Below are 23,177 nucleotides of genomic sequence, written 5' to 3'. Positions count from 1 at the left end.
AGCAAGGCCCCCAAACCCTGAACGCCTTCTTTCACCAACCCATCAACCAGCTCTTGCTGACCAGCCCCTCCCTGAGAACCTCTCACTGTACTGGTTCCCAAGCTCTCTCTGGAGCCTCTCCAAGACCTATCCACATTGGGAGCTGCCCGTTGCACAACTCCAGAGGGCGCCACTCACACGGTCATCTCTGAATGGTGCTCCATGCAACTGTGCAGTGGGGGTGGGCGGGGGGACCCTGGGGCCTGGACCTGTCCGGGAATATGTGGAGATGCTCAGGACACTTCGGTAAGGAAGCCCTCAGGGCCACTGGGCTAGGGCATATTTTTAAACTTGGCAGAGTCATTTTCCCATTGGAAAGGGAGCTGGCAGCTGAGGAAATGGAATGCTAACATGCCAGTGACAGGCAAGGCAGCCCCGTGAGTCACACCACCAGGGGTGGGCAGGCCAGGGGGTAGGAATGTGCATGGGGTGTGGACAAGGACAGGAAGACTCTAAACCCCCACACGGACAGCCTGGCAGCCTTGACTTTTCATTCTCCTTTCTCCCTCTCTCCTTTCTTCCTGTAGAGGAGTTTTCTTGGACACCATCCTCCCCCGACGAGATGACAACGGTGTCAGGCCAACCATCGGCCAGCGCGTGCGGCTCAGTCAGGGAGACATAGCTCAAGCCAGGAAGCTGTACAGATGCCCAGGTAACTGTAAATCACTGGGTTCCAGGGCCTCCGGAGCACCACAGAGACCTCTCAACCACTGTTTGCCAGCATCCCCGGGGCTGGGAAGACACCTCGGGGAATGTGAAGAGTCTCTCCCTGGGCAGGTGTCATTCCCAGTGTGCTGCTGTTAGGAGGTGGTAGACAGTGCAGAAAGTCCAACCGGTGGAGTGGTTGCAGGCAATGAAGCAGATGGTGGCTCTTAGAGGCCACAACTTAACTTGTGGGAAGCTTTGGAACTCTCTGGCAAAGCCCTGATGGTCAGAAGAGGAAGAAGTCGTAGTGGAACGACAGTGAATGGGGGTCCAACATGGTGTGCGTGCCACAGGGGGAAAGTGCTCTCCTTGCTAAGGGAGTAGGGGAGTGGGTTTAATAAAACAATAACCCAGGGTTTTGTAGAAAGGCAGAGTGAGGGAGCATGTTTTTGGAAGGGTGGAAGCCAGCTTCCCAAACACTGGAAGGCAGAGGGTATCTCCGTGCGGTAAATGAAGTCACTTCTGTGATCTCGGGCTCTCCTAACCATCCAAGGTGCTGGACAGTGGCCAATATTCTGCCCTTGGAGGCTGGACAGGACACTGGATCCCACCAGATGTCTGTTTCTCTTCCTGTTCAGAAGCCCCGCCCCTTGAGTTTGCCCTCTTTGCTTCCATCTCATCGGCTTCAGCATCATCACCTCCCGCCCCCCCACCCGCTTGCCACCCTAGGAGAAACTCACGTCAGTCCCTTTAAGTTGCTGAGCTTCAGTGGAAAGTACTACTTTACAGCAGGCACGTTTTCACCAGTGATAGGAGAAAAGGCAGTTTGGTGGCTTGGAGAGGAAAAAGGAAATTCCACTTCCAAAAGGTCTGGTTATCTTTTCCAAACTCTTAGACCAGACCTGCATATGATCATAGGACAGAATATTTGATATAGGGGCAATCTTAGAAAATTGGCCCATCACTTTTTTTTTTAACCACACTGCCGGCAGGATGCACTTACTCATAAAGCCACAACCGTGCTCGGTCCCCGTAGGACGGCCGTGCTGGCGCTGCTCCCCTCCCAGGCCACCGTTCTGGGAGACTCGCTTCCTCCTACAACCCACTTCCCGACCATCTGTGTCCTGAACCTGCCCAGGAAAGCCCTCTGGCTGCCCCAGCTTGTGTGCAGAGGACCGTGTGGGACTGCTCCATCATGAAACTCTAGGAAATGTGTCCATCCAGCTATTAGTCGTCTGGGGGTGTGTTAGGGCTGAATTACAGGACACGTGTATCATATAACCCTGCTGCATTGAAAGAGAAATCTTATAGCATTCCCTGGGAAATGCCTCAGTATTTATTTAGTTATAATGTATATATGTATGCCTCTTACTTCCCCCCGAAGGATTGGAAGCAGCTGGTAAATACCATGGAGCCATACAGTAATGTGTCTGTCCCTGCAGAATGTTGATGATTATTCTAAAATAATTTCCACAGAGCCCTCAGGGGTGTTGACTGCTGGGCGTAATCCTCACGATGCCTGGCAGTTGTTCAGTAACATGATATCGGAGCCCCGATATCCAGGATTTCCTGAGGTCAAGGATGGGCCGTTCTCCAGCCATCCCTTCCTGCAGCTCCCCAAAATGCATCTTCAAGTAGTTTCAAGCAGTCACTGAAAGTAAAGGTGGTTGCCACGCAGAGGCCACGTTGAGTGGAGGAAAAGAAGCGTAAGGAAGTATGTGTCCCACACTTTGGAGGTGGCCCCACGAGTCGAGGGGCGCTCAGCAAACCAACGCTCTTGTCTTTGAGTTCTGAATCCCTCGAGGTGAAGGGATATGAAACCCACAGCTTCCAAGTTTATGCCTACAGACATTGTTTCTTTTGAGAACAGATTAGGGGAAATACTGCTCACATGCATAGGACTAGGTTCCAGACTCCAGGCAACCCTCAAACATTCAAGGGAAGAATATCCCACTGTAGAATGAGCCAGCTTCCTGTCCCGCTGGTCATTTTCCTTCCTTTTCTTGACTATTCCATGCTCTTTCAGAGGTGGGTAGCAGAAAAAGAAGAGACAAGATCTCACTTAACAGCTGATGTATATTGCAAAGTATTTTGTTTTCTCTTTCTTTTTTGCTCCGCATGCTTGCCCTTTCATATTCTCTCTGCCACAGATGTTATTAGCAGTAATTATAATGGCTGTTATGCAGGGGGTACTCATGGTATGTCAAGCACTGTGCTGGGCTGTTTCATGTAAAGCAGATGGTTTCATTAACCCTCTAAGCAGGTCCCACCCATTTCACAGATAAAGAAAACTGAGGCCCAGCAAAGCTGGGACATGTGCCCACCACCCAACAGCCAGCTGGAGAGCTAAATTCAAAGCCAGCTCTAGGCTGTGCTCAATCCTGAGAGCCTCAGGGGAAACACTTAGGGTGTTACTTTTTGGCACCCAGGCCTAGTTTTTGCTTTTATTGGTCAGAAAAATGTCCATCTGCCTGCCATGCTTTTCAGCAAGCTGTTCCTGGGGCTTTGGCTGGTTAACAGTGAATTTGCTTAGCAGCCCTGTCCATGGGCGGGAAGCGTGTGCACATGCCCGAATCACGTGTGCTGTTTTGCTTGTGCAGCATGTGGGGAGACCCTGCAGGACACGATGGGGAACTTTTCTGCACCTGGTTTCCCGAACGGCTACCCTTCTTACTCCCACTGTGTCTGGAGGATATCAGTCACTCCAGGGGAAAAGGTAGGTATGAAACCACCTCGGGAAATGACGTTGCATTCTTTGAGTTGGGTGAGGCATGAGGAATTAGTGTTATTATTCATAGTAGTAATGGTATCTGTTATGTTATGTTATGAGCACCTACTATGTGCCAGTTACTGGGCAAGCTTGCTGAACGTTCATGATTTCTGGACTTTCCCCCCCGCCCATACAAATGGAGGCCTATGTACTACATGTCCACTGGAGTTCTAACTCAAGCTCACGTCTGGTCAAACAAAGTAGGCGCTATCCTCCTACCTTGATAAAGACACCAGCAGGATGCTCTGGAAGGCAAGAGACCAACTTAGAATTTCTGGACACCTCAGAGTGCTGTGTATCAAAGTGGTACTATAAGGAAAGTTAGCCCCCAACCATGGCTGTCCCCTCCTCCTCTTCCCAGCCCCAGTTCCATCTAGGAGCAACTAGGGCACCCCCCAGCCCACAGTCCCAAGCATTCTCCACACCTACCTTGCAAACAGCTGTTGCTGGGCTCCCCTTCCAGTGGAAGTGGACTGGCCGTCTGTGTTGTCCACCTTTGGGAGGGTGGATCCGAGGCAGAGATCATTGCACACCCTGGATTCCTGTCCTGGGTGCAGTTTAAGGTGTAGGACCTGGGAAAATCCTGGGTAGGCACATTCCTTTGGTTCTGAAAATTCCACAGCCCTCTAAAGTTGAGCCCAGGGCAGGTCTCTTTTGCCCTGGTGCAGGGGTGGTGTATTCTGAACCCTTCTGCCGGGTTCATCTTCTTGTTTCCCTCATATGAAAAAGGATCTGAGTCTCAGACATTTAAAAATTTGCCCCTATCCACTATAGGATATAGAACTGGGAACTGGGGCTTCTGCACCTCGAAGTTTGGTTTTTTCCCCTACACCTCTCTACAAAACCAAAGGTCCTTCAGGTCCTCTTGTTGTAGGAAGGAGGACCCCTTCCAGGGCCCGAAACTGGGCTCTTGTCTAACACTCAGAAATGAATTGTCCGAGGAGACACATGTGCTGACAAAGCCAGAGATTTTATTGGGCAAGGGCACCCGGGTGGAGAGCAGTAGGGTAAGGGAACCCAGGAGAACTGCTCTGCCGCGTGGCTCGCAGTCTCGGGTTTTATGGTGATGGGTTTAGTTTCCGGGTGGTCTGTGACCAATCACTCTAATTCAGAGTCTTTCCTGGAGACACTGCGTGTCCGTCCACTTCCCAGAATCCCTCTCGCTAGCATCCGTTTTGGCTGAGCGATGCGTGCGCCACCAGGAAAGACTCTGAATTAGAGTGATTGGCCAAAGACCACCGGAAACTAATTCCATCACCGTAAAACCCGAGACTGCGAGCCACGCGGCAGAGCAGTTCTCCTGGGTTCCCTTACCCTACTGCTCTCCACCCGGGTGCCCTTGCCCAATAAAATCTCTGGCTTTGTCAGCACATGTGTCTCCTCGGACAATTCATTTCCGAGTGTTAGACAAGAGCCCAGTTTCGGACCCTGGAAGGGGTTCTCCTTCCTGCAACACTCTCAACCTAGACGCAGCTACCTGTGAAATGTCCTCTCTGCCCCTTGAGTCTAGCTTCCTACAGTTATACCTGTCGTGACTTGTCTCACAGTATCTTGACTGCTGACTTATATGGCTCTTCCCTTTCTAGACCCTAAATTCCTTGACCATAGACATGGTCCACCCCCAACACTCAATACAGCCCATGGTACAGAGTCACACAATAAGTATTTGTGGACGTGTAGATAGATGAGTGGCCGAATGGAAAAAATTATAGTTGGGGGTGCAGTGGGGGGGGTGTTAGATTTTCAGGTACCTGTAGCCATTCTTCAGAATATTCCTAATTCATCAATTCAAAAAAATGTCCACTTAAATGTTAAGTTAAAAATATTGTGATAACTAGAGAGAAGTGATGGCTCGGAACCACTGTGAGCACTTTCTATGGGCTAGGCATTGTTCTCTGCATAGCATGTGGAGTCTCTCATTTAATCCTCACTTCCTGTGACTATTACCACACTCATTTTGCAGGTAAGGAAATGAACTTGCCTAAGGCTACTCCTTTGTTGTAGAGCTGGGATTTGACCCCAGGCAATTTGATTTGGAGAGCCTGGATAGTTAATCATCCTAAATTATTCCACAAAGGGGACAGGCTAGACATTTAAACATGCATTCATACACACAGACTCACATGCACACACACACAGCAGCCACATGCTCACATCCTTCCTTTGGCTCTAGGCATTTATAACAGCATGGTTATCATCTTGAACCTAAGAGACTTCAGACCAGTCTGCCTTGAGCAGGTTTGCTGTCCTTGTGCCTGCAGGAGGCTTCAGGGGAGGGAGGCAGAAAGGAGGAGGAGGAGGAAGAGGAAGGGATGTGGTAATCCCTAAATTGTTGAATTGCCCTGAATAGCAGAGGCTATGTGATATGTGTGAACAGCAGAAGAGTCACCAAGCCCTAATTATAAATTCTGACTGGGGCAGGGAGAATATATATGCTGACTGGAGCAGGGAGAATATATCATTGAAATTCCAGCCCCAGTTATTTCAACTTTGGCTTCATCCAGCCTTCTCCAGAGGTGTTAGTAATCAGCAAACTTGATTGATTTGAGTTTCGCCTCCTGTGCATCAACCTCTTCCCCTGTGGTCTTTGTGGTTCACTAATATACCTAAATAATTAGCCTGAATAATTATCCATTCATTTACATTGTGAACATGTTGCTGAGGAGGTTGCAATAACATTTCCGTTCTGAAATTTTTCAAAGCAAAGGCTAAAGAATTATATTGCAACCAGTTAGCAAGGATTACCGAGCCCTTCCTTCCTGAATTCCAGCACTATGAGAGAGATGAAAGAAATGTAAGGTATAACCTCTGTCTTCAAGAGACAGAGTTGAGAGTCCTTTCTTCACCTCTAGGGAGTCTGATTTAATTGAAGGAGGGGCATTTGCTCAGCACCAGTACTTATTTTAACTTCTGAAGTGAGTTCAATCCACAGGCAGGTTGAAAGAAGAGTAACATCACACACACACACACACACGCACACGCACACACACAGCACAGGAGGTGAGCTGGCCAGTTATTTTCCGGTACTGACTTCACTTCCTAGGAGATTATAGGGCTTTGTCGAAGATGGTGCTGCTTGTCCTGAGACCTGAACTGTGGCGCTGTGGGCACTCTCAAGATAGGCTACAAAGAGCCCTTAATACACCATGTACACGCAGTGTGGCTTGATTTTTTTAAATCGCCCTTTATAAAGTGTCTGTTATGTCCAGGCATGGCACTATATATACCATATACAGTTTCTCATGCAGTCCCGTCAAAAACCCAGTGGTGGGCATGTTGTTTTACAGGTGAGAAAGCTAAAGGTCCAAGGGGAAAGTATTTTCCCAAGATTTCAGAGCTGGAAAGAAATCCAGATCTTCCTGCCCCTAAAAACACCTGCTCTAGAATCACTCTAAGAGAGAGGGGGGAATTCACCTGCTCTAGAATCACTCTAAGAGAGGGGGGGGAGTTCACTTGCTCTAGAATCACTCTAAGAGGGGGAAAGCTCCAAAGAGGGAAAGTCAGGTTTATCTGGGCAATCAGGGAAGGCCTCAGGGAGGAGGGAGGGGCCCCTGATCTAGGTCTGGGAAGGACCCATTAGCACAGATACATCAGGGTGTACCTGGAAAACAAGGTCAGGTAGGCTGGGTGCTGGAGGCTCTGAAAAGTAAGCCAAGTTTAGTTTATGAGACAGGTGTATAGGTAGCCACTGAAGTTTTCTGAGCATAGGAGGGAGCTGGTAAACATGAGCTGTCAGTGCAGGACTGATCCAGAAGACCTTGTGTGCAGAACGGATGGGGGTGCAGTAGGCCTGGTGAAGGGGAGCGAGATGGCTCATAGCAGGGACTCCGACATCTCAAAGGAAGAAAGTCCATCAGCGCTGGCATAAACAGTGGAGGCCGAGGAGAACTAACTCCGAGGTAGAGCACCTTAGTGACTGGGGTGAAGGTGTCCCCTACAGACAGGGAAGCTGGGAGGACGATGTTTTTCTTTTGAGGTGCCCTCTAGTTATTGGCATCACCGATTCAATGGATATGAGTTTGAGCAAACTCTGGGAGATGGTGAGGGACAGGGAAGCATGTGTGCTGCAGTCCATGGGGTCGCGAAGAGTCAGACACGACTCGGTGACTGAACAACACAGTGAATGGGCCAGCAGAAGAGAGAGAACAGTGGACAGAGCACAGGCTGCCATGGCAAAAACCAGAGAGGAGAGATTCCAAGCAGAGAGGCCAGGGAATGAGGACAAGACCCAAGTGCTTTCCATGTGGCCAGGAGAGCACCGCAAAGCCTCCAGCCCAAAGTTTTACTTAGAGATGTAAGACCCAGGGCTATAAGAACAGAAAAGAAAGTGGTCAGTGGAGGCAGGAGAGTGAAGATGCTAGAAAAAGATGAACTGACTGTGAGCAAACCCCCCACCGCCCTGGGTGGGAAAACTTCAGGGCTGCAGGGGCTGGGGCATTGGCCTTACGCAGGACTCTGGAGAGAAGAAGAGCTTAGAGGTGACAGGTGAGGACACGCCAAGCACAACAGACAAGGAGCCCACCGGAGAGCTGCAGCCAGACAGTCCTGGGCACCATGCGTGGTGGGGTCCAAGCGGGGGTGAGGGGAGAGAGCAAACTCGACCTCGGTCTGGGCTGGAAGGGGCGCAGGGCCCACGTGCTGAGCCTGCAGGGCCACCCAGCCCCTTCCATCACTTGTGGACTAAGGCACCGACTGAATGGCCTCAGGGGGGTCTGAAGATTGTCCAAAGGAACTGAAGCCTCCCTCCTCGCCTCTCCTGCCCCCTCACTCCAGACGTGCACACAATGACCTCTACGGAACACTCAGCACAGTTCCCTAGGTGTCTCCTTGGTCTGCTCCTGTCAAGGCCTCGCACCAAAATTCCATCTGGCCCTCCTCTACCCCTGCGTCCCCGTTCCCCTTAGGTTAAATGCCACCTCCTCCCAGAAACCTTCTCCTTGTCCCCAGGGCAGAATCTAGTTCTCCTTCCTCGAAGCTCCAGAATGCCTTTCTGTCCATCCCTGTCTTCAGCATTTCTTCCATAGTGTTCTAATTGATTTAGCACATCTGTCCTCCTTCTCTGAGTTTTGGCAGAGAACTTACAGGCAAGAGCTTACAGCCAAGAACTCTGTCTTACTGACCTTTCTATCTTGATTGGCCGACACAGACTGGCACACAGTAGGTGGTCAGCTAACAATGGTGGAATGAATGAATGAATGAACAAAACTGTAGGAAGGTTATTAACACACCACACCTCAGAAGAGTGAGGTCACAACCAGGGGAACATTGATCACAGAGATGCTCGGATGCACTCAGGCTCACCCCAGGCCCTTTAGAATGATTGATGATGTTTTAAGATCTTTTCGTATCTCTAAACTTCACTGACCCCTTACCTCCTCCCAAATCCCCAGTCTCAACGCATCCTGGCCTGTGTTTTTAATGCATCTTGCTTTCTGTAAACCACTAAGCGACTTCAAAAGCTCAAGTTATTCCCCAGACAGAACCATAGAACCCATCTCCTCTGTTTACTCCTCATCCTGTTTAAGGTTTATTATTTAATGTCACGAGGTTTCCTGTGAATGCATTTTTGAGGGGACACTCCTACTGTGGTCTGAGAGCTCTGTATGCTAAAGGGTAACGTGAGAACACCGCTATGCAAGATGTATCTTCAAAACTCCTCAGACTTGGCTGCCAAAACTCACTTTACGGTAACTCTTTACAGATCGTCTTAAACTTCACATCCATGGATTTGTTTAAAAGCCGCCTGTGCTGGTACGACTACGTGGAGGTCCGGGATGGTTACTGGAGAAAAGCCCCCCTGTTGGGTGAGTTGACTTCAGAGAGCCTCAAGAGGGGCATGCTCAGATGCTCTCTGGGATGCTCTTAAATGTTTGGAAGGGGCCATCCACCAGTCACAGGAAGCTCTCACGGGTTGGTGTTGTTGTAAAACTCTGAACACTCCATTTGGCCGCACATGTTAAAAGCTTTTAAAACTGCGAATACTCTTTGACCCAGCCGTTCCACTTCTTGGAGTTTATCCTAGGAAACTAATTAAGGAAGTGTGCAAAGCTCTCGCTACAGGGACATTCATTGAAGCAGGAAACATTGAAAACAATTTAAATATTCAACAGTAGGGGTTAGATGAATAAATTATAATACATCTTTTCCATGGAAAACTATCCAGCCATTAAAAACAAAGTTGGACTATTTATTGATACAGAAAGATGTTTGTTGTATGTTGCTATGCAAAAAGTGTTGCAAAATGGATATGTAGTAAGATTCTGTTTTAACAAAAGCATATATATTATGAAGCATTGCAAAATCAGACGCCTTCAGGGCTGCTTTCCATAGGGTTGCACAGAGTTGGACACGACTGAAGTGACTTAGCATGCATCCATGCATTGGAGAAGGAAATGGCCACCCACTCCAGTATTCTTGCCTGGAGAATCCCAGGGACAGAGGAGCCTGGTGGGCTGCCGTCTATGGGGTCGCACAGAGTCAGACACGACTGAAGCGACTTAGCAGCAGCAGTGGGAGTAAGGTATAAATGAGAGAGATGGCATTGGTATAATAAAGTAAGGAGTGGTGGGGAGTGTGGCAAACTAAACAAAATATTCTGACTCGAGTTACCCAAAGCAAAATTACTTAAAACAATCAGGCCGGCTGGATTCAACTGAAAGGAACCATTTTATGACCTACAATATAAATATTAAGTAAAGTTAGAAATGTAAATAAATAACAGTGGTTATTTCAGGATGATGGATATAAAAATTTATTCTCTGTTCCTGGTTTAGCTGTATTTTCTAATTCTTCTCTGATAAACATGTGTTCTTTTGAGAAGATGAACAGTACATGAACTCATCGATGAAAAGGCAGGTGGGCCTTTGAGTGAGAGGCAGTGGGCAGGTGGCATAAAGAGAAAGGTCGGTTCACTCAGGATTGACCACCAGAAGAGAGGTCTCTAAGGGTGACCAGGGAAAGTTAAGGTCATATAGAGGCTTGATGGCATCGGTGTCAGGACAATGGACGTGGGGACTCGTTTGGCCCAGGAATGTCAACCATGGTGGAACCAGAAAGAGGAGCAGAGCCTAAGGAGTCAGTTGGGAGGGTCTCTGCTGACAGCGAGCTGTTTATAGATGGCTGTTCAGGGTGGGCTTCTGAGGTGGACCACTCTATGTTCTCTCTGCAAACTTTGTCCCTGGCAGATCTTCACGTGGGCAAAAAGCCATACTTGTGATGCTTCCAGTCACTGGGCCGAGTACGACAGCTGGCTAAAGATGGAAGCAGGAAAGAGTGGAGAGCGGTAAGGTGGGGAGTTTCCCTGCCAGACCAAGCCCAGCTTCCTGTCAGATTTCAGAATAGCTCAGGAGAGACAGGGATGGAAGGTCTGGCTGGACCCAGGGGTCCTGGCAAATACTAAGCTTCCATATGGCCAAAGGGTCTCAGCCAGGTCAGCTACTGCTGGGAAGGGCACACAAGTCCTCTCAGTCCAGAGGGCCATGAGCTTAACTTCCTAGAGGTACAAATAGGTAGGTATTTGTAGCCAGAGCCGGCTTTGAGTGGAGGGTGCCAGGTTATCACTGGTAGGGGGGTCAGTCAGGTAGTCGGTGGTCCAGGAAAGCAGGGCAAGAAACTGATTCCCAGGCCAGGCACCAACAGACAGGAGTGTGTGCAGTTCGGGACAGATGGGCTGTGCCCCCCGATGGCAGGGTGGAGGCTGTCTGCCCTGGGTTTCTGCTTCCTGTCCAACGTGAGCAGACGCAGTGTGTATGGGGAGGCATGGCTTTGTAGGTAGCACCGACTGGGTGCAACAAAATAAAAACAGGACTGCTGTCCTGGTCGCAGAGGTTCCAAACCTGACTGCACCCTAGCGTCAGCGGGGAAGATTCCTATGAGATTCCTGGGAAACTGTTGAATCAGGATCTCCACGTGGTGGATCAGGGAATGATCCCACTTACCAATAAATATTTGTGCATGTGTACTTGTCTAGTACCAAATACACAGAAACGGGGCTGCAAGGGCTCTCAGCAAACTAAAGAAGGTGGTTGCCTTGGAGAAAGAAAGCTGGGGAGGGGGCAACCTCATGGTTTGGTTTGTGTACTTCTGGATTATTTGGCTTTTTTATAAGAATGCAACCAAATATTTCATAATTGAATTTTTTAAAATGCTGTGTGGGAGGAGTTTCTTGAGAATGTGGAATCGTGTGGACCTTTGAGTCCCTTCATCACACACCCTCATGAGAAACCCACACTCCCCAGAGCAGGCTGACTCACCAGGGCCACACAGCCTGCCAGTGGCTTGAGATCAGTTCAGAACTTAGAAGTCCCGCTGATGGGGTGAGGGGACTGTGAATCTAGAAGGGACTCCCCATAGGACTGCCAGATAAAAATGCGTGATTCGTTGTTTATCTGAAATTCAAATTGAACTGGGCTTCCTGTATTTTTGTTTGTTAAATCTGGCACCCCATACCCCCTAGGGAACGTGATAGACTTGAAAAGCTCTGGAGGGGGGATGCTCTCCGTTCCTAAAGTTCCCTGGAGAGGGCCAAGGCACGCTCCTGAAAATGGGCACAGACAGAAGGATTTCCAGCCACCCCTTGAACTTGAAACAAGAATTTTCTCACTACAGATCCTGGGAACTCTGACCACACGTTCATTGATTCGATGGGGCTTTTGCTGTTCGTCATTGTCAGTGATGGTTTTTGTGTGTGGGTTTTTTGTTTTGCTCAGATTTTACACTTTTGCAGTGAGTGTGTGTAGGTATTTGTGTGTGTGCGTCTGTGTGTGTGTGTGCCAAGTGTGCTGCAGCCAAGGCATGGCCCAGCGCCTGTAACCGTCATTCTTCATTTGCAGGAGTTCTCCTTTGCCAACTATTTGGCCTGCTCTGATGTTTCCAAATGCAGTTGTTAGTGAACTTTTGTGTTTGGAACAAGTGCATTGTGTAGGCCGAGCTGGTCCCTGGGAGGGGTCAGTGCCATGAAATCTGCCGCGAGGAGGCAGGTCAATGCCCCTTTGGCAGGAGGGAGAGCGGATTAGAGCGGATTGTGAAAGTATGCATCTTGCTCTGAAAAACTGTGCATTGCATATTTTCCCAGGGCAGTGTGTGAAACTCCAGGCATAATGGACGCATAACTTTTTATGAATGAACCCTTTATGACTCCCCATGGAGTCCTCTTGTAGTGTCCTCATCTGCATTTCCTCTTCTTGATATCCTTATTAAGCTCCTCCTCCAAAGGCGGGAACCAGAGTTCAGTTTAGGAATTTGACACCTTTCTCTCGTCCAATTTCTGTCCAGCCTGTTAGTCTCCCTGGGAGGAGGCTGTTTGGGACCCGGCTTTTCACATCCTGATTAAAGGGAAATGTAAGTAGATTGAGAACATTTCACGCCTGCTTAAAGGTAGCAGATTCATTTTTTCAGTTGCGAGGGTCACTGATGAGTTTGCACCTAGAGAGGGGAGAAAGATGGCTGCACAGAACTCATCCAGTAACCTGAAATGCTGGCCTATTAATTGGATTCTCCTCCCTTCTTTCTGCTAGAGGCATTACTCTAACAATGCACTTTTGTATGCAGAACCATCCTTGGGCATTCTGTACCACCACAATGCGCACAAAAGCCTTTTCCCCCCCCTTTCCCTGAAGTGGGGAGGGAAGTTCAGAAAGGCCAGGCCGGCCAATCAGTGTCGCATGGCCCCACTACTGGGGGCTCCCTGGGCCGGGGGCAGCCTCCCAAATGAGCAGAACCCATGGCATAAGGCAAGTTGGCATGCCTGGCGTTGCCATAGGCTTGCCCTACGGTTTGAGTCTTTGATCATCATTCCAATGTGTCTGTTTCCAAATTGGGAAATGGAAATAGTGATTACATTCCCAGAGAACAGATTTGATGTCTATTGATCCAAAAATGTACAGTATTTAGAACCGAGTCCTAAACAGAGACGTTCCTTTGGATGGTGGGCGGCAGTAATGGTGAGCATGATGAAGAGGGTTAGACTGGGGCTGAAGGTCAAGATCTCAGGCTGCTTAGGTTCGAATCCTGCTGCACTTACAATCTTGAATGTGTACCAGTGTGCTCAGTCGCTCAGTCGTGTCTGACTCTTTGTGACCCCATGGACTGCAGCCTGCAAGGTCCTCTGTCCATGTAATTTTCCAGGCAAGAATACTGGAGTGGGTTGCCATTTCCTACTCCAGGGTTACAATCTTGAGCATAACTTGTGTATGGTGGTAGTGGTTTAGTCGCTTAGTCGTGTCTGACTCTGGTGACCCCATGGACTGTAGCCTTCCAGGCTCCTCTGTCCATGGGATTCTCCAGGCAAGAATACTGGAGTGGGTTGCCATTTCCTCCTCTATAAATTGAATATAATTCAACTCAAATTCTCCAAGGCTCAGTTTTTTTTCAGAAACGAGATTAATAATAGCACCTACTTCAAAAGGTAGTAGGGAGACAAATAGATAATCTATATAAAGTGCATAGGACAGTGTCTGGTATAGAGTAGCTCAGTTTAAAAGGGGGCTTTTATTAGAACCATTACTGTGAAGGTAGGAGTCTGGTGACACCAGTCTAGGGACAGTGCAGGAGGTTCAGATTAAGAATTGCAAGGTGATTTGGGGAGATTTTGCTTAGAAATAATTTGTGATTTATTCTACCAAGTCTAGCTCTGCCAAGGCAGTAAAGGGGCTTCCCTGGTGTCTCAGACAGTAAAGAATCTGCAATGCAGGAGACTTGGGTTCAGCCTCTGGTTTGGGAAGATCCTTTGGAGGGGAGGGCATGGCAACCCACTCCAATATTCTTGCCTGGAGAATCCCCATGGACAGAGGAGCCTGGCGGGCTACAGTCCACGGGGCTGTGAAGAGTGAGCGACTGAGCACACGAGCACAAGGCAGTAAATCCAGCTGAGCTGCTCATTTCTACCTCCTCCCAGATAGTGGAGCGGAGGCAGGTGTCCTGTGGCCCCAGGGTGGGTGGTTCAGTCTCATCTGGTTGGGTTCTTAAGCAACAAGGCGGTGGAAGTCCCTCTCTCTTTTGGAAACATCCCCAGCAGCTGTGACAGCTGGGATTTTAAAAGGAGGAATTTGGACTTGAAACTGGGTTTGACTGAGAAACCGTTCCTTTTGTGAACCAGCATTCAGCGGCTCTGTCTCCTCACTGGTGAGAAATACCTCCCCAGGTTTACATGTTGTTTTCCAAAAACTAATTGGTACTAACTGGTGATGCTGAAGGAGCTGTTATTGGAAGTGTAGAAGCATCTGATGGATTTTTCCCTGCTCGATTCTCCACAACAGTTTCAGCTCATCTTATTAAGCTCTCCAGATCCAAAAGGCTACAGGCAGCCAGAATTGGAAGGTTAGGAGCCTTCCAAGATACTTGCTCCTTGGAAGAAAAGCTATGACCAACCTAGACAGCATATTAAAAAGCAGAGACGTTACTTTGCCAACAAAGGTCCGTCTAGTCAAAGCTATGGTTTTCCCAGTGGTCATGTATGGATGTGAGAGTTGGACTATAATGAAAGCTGAGCACCAAAGAATTGATGCTTTTGAATGTGGTGTTGGAGAAGACTCTTGAGAGTCCCTTGGACTGCAAGGAGATCCAACCAGTCCATCCTAAAGGAGGCTGAAACTCCAATACTTTGGCCACCTGTTGTGAAGAATTGACTCACTGGAAAAGACCCCGATGCTGGGCAAGATTGAAGGCAGGAGGAGAAGGTGACGACAGAGGATGAGGTGGTTGGATGGCATCACTGACTCGATGGACATGAGTTTGAGCAAGCTCCGGGAGTTGGTGATGGACAGAGTAGCCTGGCGTGCTGCAGTCCATGGGGTCGCAAAGTCAGACACGACTGAGCGACTGAACTGAGCTGAACTAGGAGCCTCTACCCTCTGTGTCACCCTTAAAGAACGTTGACCCCCGTTGGCCAATAGCAAGTGGCTTTTATTATATAGTGGCTTTTATTCCTCCCCATCTCACTCCTGCATTTCTCAGAAGGGCAATAGAAGGATACCCATTAACTACCTGTCAAATGAACTTTAAAATGGTTTTTGGAGATGAAATTCACGCACCATACAACTCTGCATTTAAAGCACGCATGTCAGCAGTGTTAGCATGCTCACAGATTTGTACAGCCGTCACCACAGATGTAGAACATCTTCATCAGCCCTCAAAGAAGACCCATACCCATTCACAGTCATTCCCCATTCCCCCACAATGTTAAATGGACTTTTGAGTGACTCATACTGTTAGCACTTGGCAGAACCATGGGCTTTCCATCCAAATAGACCTTGGCTGGTCTGTGTTGTGAGCTGATCAGTGTGACTCAGCCCACCTCCCGCCCCACCCCCATCTCTGTTCTTGCTGTGCTGCTATCCTTATGTGGCATTGGAAGTGATAATAGTCAAGGATGACCGTGCTCTGGGAAGGCCTGACCTTCCCCCTTTTCCTCTGTAAAAGGTCCGGATTTCATAGAATGTATTCGTAAGCTTAAGTAATACACATTTATTTGTATATTCAATAACACAAGTTCAATAGCAATTATGAGCCCCTTTGCATCAGATAGTGGGAACTTAATTGAATTCAATTTGTGTCCCCCCACCAGAGTGCCAGTAGGGGGCACACTTTGTGCCAGAGCCTGGTGTCCCAGGGGCATCTGCATTGCTATCCCGACTGGCATTCCTGGTTCGGCCTCATCCCCCTCTAGTCTCCAGTCCTCTGGCATCTAAGTGGCTGTTGTGCCTTATCCTGTCTCAACTTCTCCAGGCCCATGTAGATCAGTGCCGAGTCTGTATCTCCCTAGAAGACGTTCTATGGGAGACAGTCAATGACTGTCCAGGCCCTCTGGGCCATGGGAAGGTGCCTTCTATCCCCTTCCCAGGAGTTCTGTTGCTGCCATCCTGTCCTGCTTTTCCTGAAGAACTCTGCCTGCCTGTCTCCTGCCCTAATGTCTTAAGAAACCATATAGACACTCCTGTTCTGAGCCCAGGTGGGACATGGGGGATCCAGGGTCTTATTGCCCTCAAGGCTCTGCCAGGAACTGCTCCCGGGGTTACAGATCTCTGCTCCTCCCAACTCCTTAAACCTCCCTGGGGCATCGATCACCCTTGTCCACCTGGGGCACCAGGTCCTTTCGGAGGTCCCATGGTGCCCTCTCCAATTCTCTGCCCCCTAGCCCCTTGCTTCTCCATCCCAGGAATCTTTCTAAGACAACAAGGGGAAGGCAATGTGCTCTTATTTACTGAGTACTTCCCTAAATTTTTGGTGTTGTGACCAGACTCGTGGAATTCAAAAGCCAAGAAGATCTGATCACGTCATCTTGTGTCCTCTGGCAACCCTTCCTGGGGCAAGGAAGGTATAAGGCATGCTCCTCAAATAGAAGGCTATGTACGTAGTAGAAATACAATGGGGGACCCTCATCACTCGCTCAGACCACCACCCCACCCCTGGCCTTGCTGAGATGTCCTCCTACCCCTTAGCACTCATCATGACCCCCTGGCAGGGGAGGGGCCACATGCTGGGTATTCGTTGATTGGCGTCTGAGACTCTCCGGAAGGAGGCACACCAGCAGTCACTGTTTCCATTCCAGCTTTTCATCCTTCAGTGCTACAGGATGAGTCCTCCAGTGAGGACTGCTCCCCTTGAACCTCATCTGAAGCAGCACCGCCTTCTCTCTCTCTCTGCTTGTGCTGAGCCCCTCCTTGCCATCTGCCAGCAGCCTGACAGTTCTTTTCCCTTTCCCAGGTAGGTTTTGTGGCGACAAAGTCCCAGAGCCCCTCACCTCCACGGACAGCCGCCTCTGGGTGGAATTCCGAAGCAGCAGCAACATCCTGGGCAAGGGCTTCTTCGCGGTATATGAAGGTTTGTTCAGGAGGGGAGAGGCCGCCAGTATGGCTCCTGACGTACCTCTGTTCTTCCCGTGCAGCCCTTCCCACCCTGGCCCGGGAAGCAGCTGCCGGTGCCATGAGGGTGGGGTAGCCACCACCCCCTCTCTCCATGTCTGGAAGCAGAGAGGCCAGCTGGGCTCCCTTCAGCACAGCCAGTCTACCTGTCACTACACTGCTCAACGCCCATTAGAGTCCAGCGGGGACAGTGCTGGGGGCTTAGAGAACCTGTGGAAATGCAAGCCACCTCTGAGTAGCTTTAAGTTGGATTCTGAGCAAAGAATCCAACCTCTCTGAGTTTCATTTGTGAAACAAGGACTTTGGACAATGTCCAGAAATTTCCAACTAATTTCTTGGAAGGGCCTGTGAGGCCACCATGGTGGTTGAAGAAACCAAGAGGTCTGGGCTCTAGGCAGCAGCGACCAGGGCAATTCTGCTTCCGTCTATTCTACATATTGGGTCTCTCTGGCTACAAAACCCTGTGCCCTCCCTCCCCCAGAGGAAAAGTCCCTTGGGGACTTAGATTGTGATTTTGGAGAGGCCCACGTTTTTGTTTTTTATTTACTTATTTGGATGCACCGGGTCTTAGTTACAGCATGTGGGACATTTTTAGTTGTGGCATGTGGGGTCTACTTCCCCGACTAGGGTATCAAACCTGAGCCCCTTGCATTAGGAGCTCAGAGTCTTAGCCACTGGATCACCAGGGAAGTCCCAAGTTGTGTTTTTATAAAGGAAGTAGCACGAGTGTGCGTATGTATACATCAGTCGCTACCCGTGGCCCTCCTTCCTCTGCATCAGGGTCACGAGGGAAGTCAGACATCACTGCTTCTGGGACCCCTCCCTCAACACCACCCCCCCATACCTGCACACTTGATTGGAACTTCTGGAGGTGTGGCCCTGTTCCCAGAGCTTGAAAAAATCTCCCAGGTGATTGTGATGCCCAGCAAAGGTAGAGAGCCACTACTCTCCATGGTTATTTTCTTTATATGAGAAAAATTCAGAGTTGTAAACACAGGGAACTATGCCTTTCTGGAGGCATCAGTCCATTGGAAATGAAAATGTTGGCAAGTGGAGCCACCTAGCGGTGTACTCCCTTAATAAGCTCTGACGGGGACCCCCCTTCCTCCTGGCTCTTTTTCTAAAGCTACCTGTGGGGGAGAGATTAACAAAGACGCCGGTCAGATTCAATCTCCTAACTACCCGGATGATTACAGACCTTCCAAGGAATGTGTTTGGAGGATTACCGTTTCTGAGGGGTATCACGTGGGGCTTACCTTCCAAGCTTTTGAGGTGAGTACTGCTGGTCGACAATGGCACCCCACTCCAGTACTCTTGCCTGGAAAATCCCATGAACGGAGGAGCCTGGAAGGCTGCAGTCCATGGGGGTTGCTGAGGGTCAGACACGACTGAGCAACTTCACTTTCACTTTTCACTTTCATGCATTGGAGAAGGAAATGGCAACCCACTCCAGTGTTCTTGCCTGGAGAATCCCAGGGACGGGGGAGCCTGGTGGGCTGCTGTCTATGGGGTCGCACAGAGTCGGACACCACTGAAGTGACTTAGCAGCAGCAACTGCTGGTCTTAGACACTGCTCTACACAGACGAGTTTCCAGTTTGGGGTTGAAAACAGGAACCCAAGAGGCTATTTCAAGTCCAAGGCGCATTTTGCCAGGACATCTGGTATCAAAACCTCTGCAGGTTTTGAAATTGCATCTGCCTTCTTTCTGAAGGCTGCTGCTGGAGAGCCTTCAGAAGCAAAAGCCTTCATTGAAGCAAAAGTCTAGAATGGGATCCCAGGGCATTTTATTGACTCTTTTTTCCCAGTTTATCATGACTTAATGTCTTTGCAGCTTGATTCATCCTTGCCTTAAGCAAGTAGGAGACAGCTTGGAAAAGTTTCAGGACACACTTGAGCCCTTGGCCTCCTGGTTAGGTTTTTAAGAGTGATATTTATTAGATTGAAAACCTTGAGGCCGAGCTGCTATCTTCCACGTTGCCTCTGTTTCTCCATTTAGATCGAAAGGCATGACAGCTGTGCATATGACTACCTGGAAATCCGTGACGGCTTCACGGAAGACAGCGCCCTGATCGGCCACTTCTGTGGCTATGAGAAGCCAGACGATGTGAAGTCCAGCTCCAATAGAATGTGGATGAAGTTCGTGTCCGACGGCTCTATCAATAAAGCTGGGTTTGCAGCCAATTTTTTCAAGGGTATGAATTAGCAGTTGTTTCCATTTTAGACACAGGAAGAGGTATTGCCCCCCGGCCTAAGAATCACTAAACTCACAAACCTTAGCACCAAACAAAGCTCCCTGCAGTGGGGAGGCAGCGAGCCGTTTATGCAAAGAGCTGTGCATAGATTCCCCAATAGAGAGAGTTCTCCACTGACTCAGGAACAGGCTTAGCCTTGGCTTCTGTCTTTGTGGCAGAAAGTTTTGCTGCTGCACTTGGAAATTAGGTTTATTAGTTTGCAAGTTCAGCTTCATGAACCTTAGTGAAACTGAGCATTGATAACAATTTTTGCTTGTGTGGTCACTATCATTAATAGAGCACCTATTGTGTCAGGAACTGTGCAAGGTACTTGATTTACACTATGTCATTTAATGCCCTCGATCAAGATTTAAAAAGGCAGGCTCGGACTACAGCCTGGGTTCCAATCCTGGCCCTGCCCCTTGCTGTGGGAAGTCACCTAAGCTGTCGTGCCTCAGCCCACCACCCCCCACCCATCTGTCAAATGGGAATGGCGATTATCCCACCTCAGAAGGTGATGAGGATACATGACATAAAACTCGTGAAGCCTCTAACACAGCACTGGCACTTAATCAGTAGGGACTGTTACCGTTATTAATAGGAAAATCTTAAAAAAAAAAAAAAAGGCAGGCTCGGGGTTGTTCAGATAGTTAAGCGGCAGACCAAGAATCCAGTCACAGTCTGACTCCTAAACAAACTCTCTCCAAAACACTGCCTTGCATTCCCTGATATGGGGTAGAGAGGCAGCCCAGGTCTTTGGCTCCTGAAGCATCAGCTCCCAACTTGCAAGTCTACGCTCAAGTGGGCAGGGCTTGTTGGGGAGATTGAGAGGGTTTGGTGCTCAGGAAATGAATATCTGTGCTGCATTAGGGACTGACTGCTCTGCAAGTTCTTGATAAAATCAGACCCAGAGTGGTATGGGAAGACCATCATTCCTGGCCCCAGCAGAACAGCTTCCTAAGACACTTTTCAATGGACAGGTCTGCCTTCTCCACTCTCAGCACCCTGGAATTCCTCAGACCACTTGCTAAGAAGGAATATAGGCTATTCCACAATGCATTTGGGTTGGGCGCCCACCAGCACACCAGTAGCCACTGAACGGATATATCCAGTCTGTAACTGGAGTGACAGATCAGTAACTCCCTCCCTCTTCCCTCCTTTCCCGGGCTCCTGGCTGTGCTGACCCAGAAATCTTGGTCCCTTCCTTACTCCGTCTCTCCATCTGCCCCCTTTCTATCCCATTCTCCCAGGTTTTAGGTGAGCAGATGGTGTCAGAAGAGCCCATTTCCAGCTGTGTGACCTGAGCCGGCATCCCTTTGTCCTTGCTGAAGCCTCAGTGTTCCTCTCTGTAAAACAAGGAGAAGGAAATCTGCCCATTTTCCCCCAACCAGCAGTGAAGCCCCAGTGAACTAATGGCTGTGGAGACACTTCATAAGCTGAGAAGCGCCACACGAGTGTGTGGGAATGTTATTTTTTCCTGCTTTGAGGCGTCTGACGACAGCAAACCAAAACAGAGCAAGAAGCATACCATTCTGAATAACTGGAGACAAAGTCTCCAGTTACTTTCCCAGGCAAATCGAAGCAAAAAACAGAAAACCAAGCCACAGCACGTGTATTGCAGATGCAGTTAGGTTAGTGATCGTAGTGGAAAGAAGAACGTGGGGGTCTTAGTAGAGATCCCAGGAAAGTCACAGCCCCCTCCCCACCCTAGCCCAGACTGCATGTGCATCTCCCAGCCTGGGGAAACCCCCGTCTGACTTAGCAGCCACGGCGGCTGGATGGTCTTAAGCAAGTTACAAATCCTGAGTCCCAGTCTCTCCACCTGTAGAAATGACAGTACTACTTTATCTCAGAGTTATTGTCAGGAAGAAATGAAATAGCGTTACATGAGTAGACATGGTATCCTGTCTAGTCCTGTTAATTTCTTTGCTGAGGAAGGGATCTCTGAAGTAGTTATTTTCTTCTCTGGAAAAAATGCTGTGACAGTTTCTTCTTGCTGTCACCATGTATCAGTTTTTTATTGATGCTGTAACAAATCAGCACAAATGTGATCACCTTCCAGTTCTCGAGCTCAGACATCCTTGCCTTTTCCAGCTTCTGGGAGGAGGCGCCTGCACTTCTTGACTGGTGGTGTTTTTGGTCTTCAGGCCAGCAAGGGTGTCTGGGACCTTCTCAGGCTGCATCATAGACCTCAATCTCCATCGTTATGTTTCCTTTTCTGACCCTGATCCTCCTCTTGCTGCTTTCAGTTGGAAGGACCCTTGTTACTGTGGGCCCACCAAGCTGATCCAGCATAACCTCCCATTTTAAGAACCCGAATCTAATCACATCTGCAAAGTCCTTTTGCCATGTAAGGGTAAGGTGACAGATTCTAGGTTCCAGGACTGTGATATAAATGACTTTGTTAACCTGTTAACTTAGTTAACCTGTTTAACTTAGTTAACCTGTCACCCATAATCATGAGGTTTAATTCTAATTCTCTTTGTCCTAATTCTCCTGTCCTCCTCCTTCCCTGTTTTCCACCCCCAGGTCTTAGGTGTTGGGACTTCTTTGCAGTGAGATAACTGGTAACCAGTTGGCACTGGCCCACTCACATCTCATTCCTGGTTCTACTGATGATCAGCATTATAATTTTTGAGAAGACCAGCTAAAATTGAAGGGTTTCCAAATTGAACAAGTTAAAATAGTTTGCCCAGTTAAATTCAAAATGCCGATAAGAATGATCTTTTTAGTGTGTGTCCCAAATATTGCATACTGTACTAAGAAATAATTGTTCATCTGAAATTCAACTTTAACTGAACCTTCTGCTTTTTTTGTGGCAGCCCTAGTGGAGATAGCAGGCATTGCGATGGGGTGGGGGAAGTTTCTCTCTGTGATGCTAAACTGGTTTGTAAAGGACTGAGTCGAGAGCCTTGACCTGCTCTGACCAGCTGTGATAACTGGCTCTGTTTTGCTGGTTACAAAATACCATCTTCTCCCCACTCCACATTTAACGTTTATTCAGCAGTCATCAAACTGTGTGTCAGGGGCTGTGGGACAGAGGAAAACATGGTCATTGTCTTCAAGAGCTCAAGCTGACCAAGGGGACCTGTAAGCCAATGGGCAGTGATGTTGTGTGAAGTGTGGACGTTGGAGGAGGGTCTCACTCAGTGTGGGGTTGGGGTGAGTGAGTACCCAGACAAGGTTCAAAGACCTTTCAGTTGGCAGACATCCTTTTAGATGCTTGTCAAGGTGTTGAGGCCCATGTATACTAACTGCACAGTTAAGACATCTTTTTTGAGCTTGTCTTTATGTCAAGAAGGGCTGCAGAGAACCACATTTAGAAAAGGAGAACTATACAGCATTGACCTTGACCCCTGAGTCTTCAAAGAGGAGCCAGGTCTGGTGGAAGCCTCTTTGGGACCTATCTATTAAAGGAGAAAGAAAAGACATTTATTGAGTGCCAGAAGCTGCATTAATTACCTCCCTTTGTCTTCAGAAAAACTCCTTGCTTGGTGTTATTACCCCCATTTTAAAACAGAAGAAACTGAAGCTCTAAGGCGGCTGAGCTAGAACTAGACCCCAGACATGTAGGATTCCACAGCTCACTGTCTTTCCTCTACAGAGACCTGAAAGCCACAGGGAAGTAAAGT

General features: G+C 48.8%; 1 protein-coding gene across 3 annotated transcripts in view; it reads left to right on the top strand.

Annotated features, from left to right (window-relative positions):
* The window catches only part of TLL2 (tolloid like 2), a 144,123-nt gene that overhangs the window by 99,372 nt on the left and 21,574 nt on the right, over positions 1-23,177 (top strand). For all 3 annotated transcript variants that reach the window (XR_015155867.1, XR_015155868.1, XM_086379324.1), the window contains exons 8-13: positions 567-691; positions 3,285-3,400; positions 9,156-9,258; positions 17,156-17,272; positions 18,440-18,585; positions 19,311-19,506. Coding sequence is in view for 1 of the 3 variants with exons in the window: in XM_086379324.1 (XP_086235450.1) it covers positions 567-691; positions 3,285-3,400; positions 9,156-9,258; positions 17,156-17,272; positions 18,440-18,585; positions 19,311-19,506 (803 nt within the window). In the remaining 2 variants the exon portion in view is untranslated. The remainder of the gene's footprint in view (positions 1-566; positions 692-3,284; positions 3,401-9,155; positions 9,259-17,155; positions 17,273-18,439; positions 18,586-19,310; positions 19,507-23,177) is intronic.

This window comes from Bos grunniens, chromosome 26 (assembly GCF_055505025.1).
Source record: "Bos grunniens cultivar Pamir isolate PY7600 chromosome 26, Bosgru_T2T1.0, whole genome shotgun sequence".
Classification (NCBI taxonomy): Eukaryota; Metazoa; Chordata; class Mammalia; order Artiodactyla; family Bovidae; genus Bos; species Bos grunniens.
The sequence above is the reverse complement of the archived record's forward strand: the minus strand, read 5'-3'. Positions and strand labels throughout refer to the sequence as shown.